Genomic DNA, 4333 nt, shown 5'->3' with positions numbered 1-4333 from the left:
CGCCAAATTTTGAAAGATAGGCGTTTGAAACAATGAATTCACCTCTAAGGACTTTAATAAACTCGATTCTGAAGAGTTCAAAAGTCTCCACTTTTGCTCTTAAGACAATGGATCGAGCTTTCAAAACAATTCAACAACTAGTCCTTACTTCCCCTTCTAGTCTCTTCTTCTTCTTTCTCTTTCTCTTTTTTTTTTTTTTTTGTTTTTAGAAGAAGAAGGACCTTATAAATTTTTTTTTTTTCCGACCGAACTCTAAGGGTCAATTTTTCAAAAATCTCCACTTATTCTACCTTATACACATTGGCTAAAAGAAAGAACACCGTTTCTCCAAGGCTCAATCAAGGTTCGAATGATAAAAATTTAAAGGTAGGCTTGAAAGGCTCAAACGGTTCAAAGATGGCCCAAATCACTTCCCAAATTGCTCAACAATTTAATATTTCACTTTGTAAATTCCTAAGGCAAGTTCTGAAACCGAATAGCATATGATATAGCATAAATTAACTCAAATTTTAAAACGCAAAACTTTCAACCAAAGCAACGCATAATTCGAGATTCCTAACAATGACTCCTTCTTACGACACTTTGAATCAAAAGCTCACCAAAATTCGATCAAAATCAAGATGAAACAAGCAATTTCATCATTAAACATCGACCATCTTTCATCATCATGATTCATCGAAGCATTTATCTCAAGCAATTTTTTTTTTTTTCGAAATAAAAAACTAAAATAAAATAACTCAAATAAAAAAAAAACTTAAGGCATGCAAACTAAAAAATTAAAGCACATAAAAACAAGTAATTTTCCACCCCCAAACTTAAAATTTACATTGCCCTCAATGTAATTAACACGAAGTTTAAGGATAGAATACACCTGAATAAGTCGTCTTGGCCGTCTCCGGTTTTCTCTCCACCCTCGCCTTTATTATGCTTCTGTTGAGTTTCGCACGGCCGTGATGGATTCAAGCCTTTTTTGGTGCGGCCGTGTAAAGTGCAAAATTGCACTTTGACCCCTGAAAATAAAAAAAAATGCTTATTTAATTAGCTTGCATGCTTATAAAATAAATAAATAAAATAAAACAAGAAATATAAATAATAATAAAAAAAACGAAAATCTCGGGTTGCCTCCCGAGAAGCGCTAAGTTTATAGTCTTCAGCCAGACTTTGTTCCTGCTCTTCAATTCCTTAGCTTTTGAACCCATCTCCTCACTTCCTTTTGGAGAAAGTCTTGAATAAATGGGTTGATTCGATTCTTCTTTCGACTGGTTCGCTTAGGAATGCCCTTGAATTTATTCTTCTTGATGTCATGAGGCTTGCCAACATCGTCTTTTATCACGGTGTTTTGAGTAGGTGTTGTAACCAACTCAACCTTTTTCTTTTGTTCTCCTACATGCACATTAGTATCCACAAAAAAATTTAAATCATGTAATTTAACAGGAAAAAGTTTAGAATCACTTACCTCATCAAGAAGATAACATCCATTAGCCGTAATAGGCTTTTCATCCACCCGGTACACCTTGAAGATCACTGTTTCGTCCCCCACACTCATTCTTAGCTCTCTATTTCCTACATCAATAATTGACCTACCGGTTGCTAAGAAGGGGCGTCCTAAGATAAGGGGAATATTTTCATCTTCCTCTATGTCTAGTACTAGAAAATCGGCCGGGAGTATAAACTTATCTACCTTGACCAATACATCCTCCACTATACCTAAAGGGTGAGTAAAAGATCTATCGGCTAGCTGCAAGGTCACGGAAGTGGGCTTAATTTCTCCTAAATTCAATTTCTCATAAATTGATAAAGGCATTAAATTTACGCTCGCCCCTTGATCACACAATGCCCGCCCAAAATACCTTGTACCTATTGTGCATGGAATGGTACAACTCCCCGGATCTCGAAGCTTCGGTGGAATTTTATTTGCAAGGATCGCACTACTTTGCTCATTGAGGTCTACAATTGCTGCACACTCCGGAAGCCTCATCTTCTTCGACACAAGTTCTTTTATAAACTTAACCCAATTTGGCATATTCTTAAGTGCCTCAACAAAAGGAATATTAACATGCAACTTTTTAAGATAGTCCAAAAATAACTGAAATTGCATATCAAGCTTAGAATTTTGCAAACGTTGAGGGAAGGGTACCTTGGGAGTAGGTTCACTTACTCTGATTTTTGTGTTGCTTGGCCCTACCTCGTTTTTTTCCTTGGGCTCTTCTTCAATAGGCGGTGGTGCTACGGACTTTTTAGGACCTTCCTCTAATTGTCTCCCATTTCGCAAACTTATTGCATTGCACTGCTCGATGTTGTTCTTTCGAGGATCTTCCGTATTCGACGGCAGTGCTCCCAATGGCCTCGCGTTTAGTTGGGTTGCAAGTTGACCCATTTGTGTTTCAAGGTTCCGAATGGATGCTTGAGTCGACGTCATGAATTTTGCTAAGATATCAGCGAGGTCAACTTCTTGGGGTGGAGCTTGAGGCGGATTTTGGAATCCGGGAGCTGGCCTTTTTCCTTGCTGATTTCCTCCCCATCCAAAGTTGGGGTGATCTTTCCATCCCGGATTATAAGTGTTGGAGTACGGGTTCCTCTGTTGTCGGTTGGTGTCATTCACGTAATTTAGAGACTCCGTTTCTTCTAAGCATCGGTCCGGACCTTGGACTGCATGGACTTGCTGAGTCTGCAAAGCTGCTACTTGCTTTGATAGCTTTTCTAACTGGGCGGTGATGGCGGTGACGCCGTCTAACTCCAAAATTCCTCCCGTCTTTATGGCTCCGCTAATTGACCGGTCTGATGCCCGCATGTATTTATTCCTAGCGATTCGCTCCAAAAGTTCGTATGCTTCGTCATAGGTCAAGCTCATGAACATACCGCCAGCTGCTGAATCGAGCACCGTTCTCGAATTATCTTGCAACCCGTCATAAAATATTTGAAGTTGCCGCCACTCTTGAAGACCATGATTGGGGCATCTCCGAATTAATTGTTTGAACCGCTCCCAAGTCTCGAATAATGCTTCGCCGGCTTCTTGTATGAAGTTTTGAATTTCTCGCCGGATTCTCTCAGTTTTTGTTGGGGAGTTGTATGTGTTCATGAAAAGTTGTGCTAGCTGGGCCCACGACGAGATGGAGTGCGGTGCACGAGTTTGCAACCATTCTCGGGCTGCCCCTTGTAAAGAGTGCTTGAACAGGCGGAGTTGCAGTGCTTCGGGTGATAATCCGTTCATCTTGTGCGAATCACATGTTTCGAGGAAGTTGACCAAGTGGAGATGTGGATCTTCATGAGCTAGTCCGCTGAATAACCCATTGTTTTGGAGCATAGTAAGGAGTCCCGCTTGAATTTCGAAATTGTTGGCTTCAATGGGGGGCTGCTGGATGCTCGATTGAAACCCATTGAGTGTTGGAACGGTGTACTCATGCAATGCTCGTTGACGAGGTGGTGGATTAATTAGCAGAAATTGCTCTTGCTCGTTGACGATATTTCCTCCCGCATTCGGTAGGCGCCCTTGGTCATCTCCCCTACAATTATTCTCTTCTTCCATTCGCATAAAAAGTACCTAAACAAAAATAATAAAAATAAAATAAGCAAAGAAACTATTTAAATAAAATAAATAAAACGGCTGAAGTAAGAAAAATTGCTCAAATTTAATATTAGGATAAATAGATAATTTAGCCGTATTCCCCGGCAACGGCGCCAAAAACTTGTTGGGTGCTAAATACCTAACACGCAAGTGCACGTATCGCAAACAAGTAGTAAAAGTGGACTCGTGAGAGTCGGATGTCGATCCCACAGGGAATACTCAAATTATCTAATCCTAAGTACCAAATTCTAACAATTATGATTTTTATCCAGCCTACGCAAAGTTGTCAAATTAAATCAACTAAACAATTAAACTAATTAAGAAAGCAAATAAACACGAGAAGATATCAATAAAAACGGACATAGGATTTTATCTTCCCCCTATGCAAGAATTGCTCACCCAAAACCCCTCAATTATGAAATATATGATTCATGATTATTAACCCGAGACACTAATTTACTCATAACCCGCTGTCGCGTGTATTATGAGTCTATTATTCATAAACGATTCACTATATGTCTATGCAAACCAATTATAAATAAAGCATTAACTAACAAGTCTCGTAAATGGCTACCTAAGGTGATATCTGTATGTCTACGACACCACATGCAATTGACACACTCATCCGGTGAAAACTACTCGAAGGCTCTTCTACTTACCGTCTAATTATCAAAATAGCTCTGTCGAGTCAATCCCAATAATCACAGATAAAGCACATAAATTGATCAAGTTCATGCACTAACAATCATAACAAGTAGAAGAAATAAT

The 4333-nt window shown here is 39.3% G+C and overlaps 1 protein-coding gene across 1 annotated transcript; it reads right to left on the bottom strand.

Annotated features, from left to right (window-relative positions):
* Window positions 1-203: 203 nt before the first annotated feature.
* Window positions 204-3526, bottom strand: LOC148771730 (uncharacterized). Its single transcript, XM_088815496.1, has one exon. The coding sequence runs from the start codon at window positions 3524-3526 to the stop codon at window positions 1175-1177; it is 2352 nt and encodes a 783-aa protein (XP_088671622.1). The 3' UTR covers window positions 204-1174.
* Between the last annotated feature and the right edge of the window lie 807 nt (window positions 3527-4333).

Source organism: Erythranthe guttata, chromosome 3 (assembly GCF_056151865.1).
Source record: "Erythranthe guttata isolate IM_541 chromosome 3, IM_541, whole genome shotgun sequence".
Classification (NCBI taxonomy): Eukaryota; Viridiplantae; Streptophyta; class Magnoliopsida; order Lamiales; family Phrymaceae; genus Erythranthe; species Erythranthe guttata.
The sequence above is the reverse complement of the archived record's forward strand: the minus strand, read 5'-3'. Positions and strand labels throughout refer to the sequence as shown.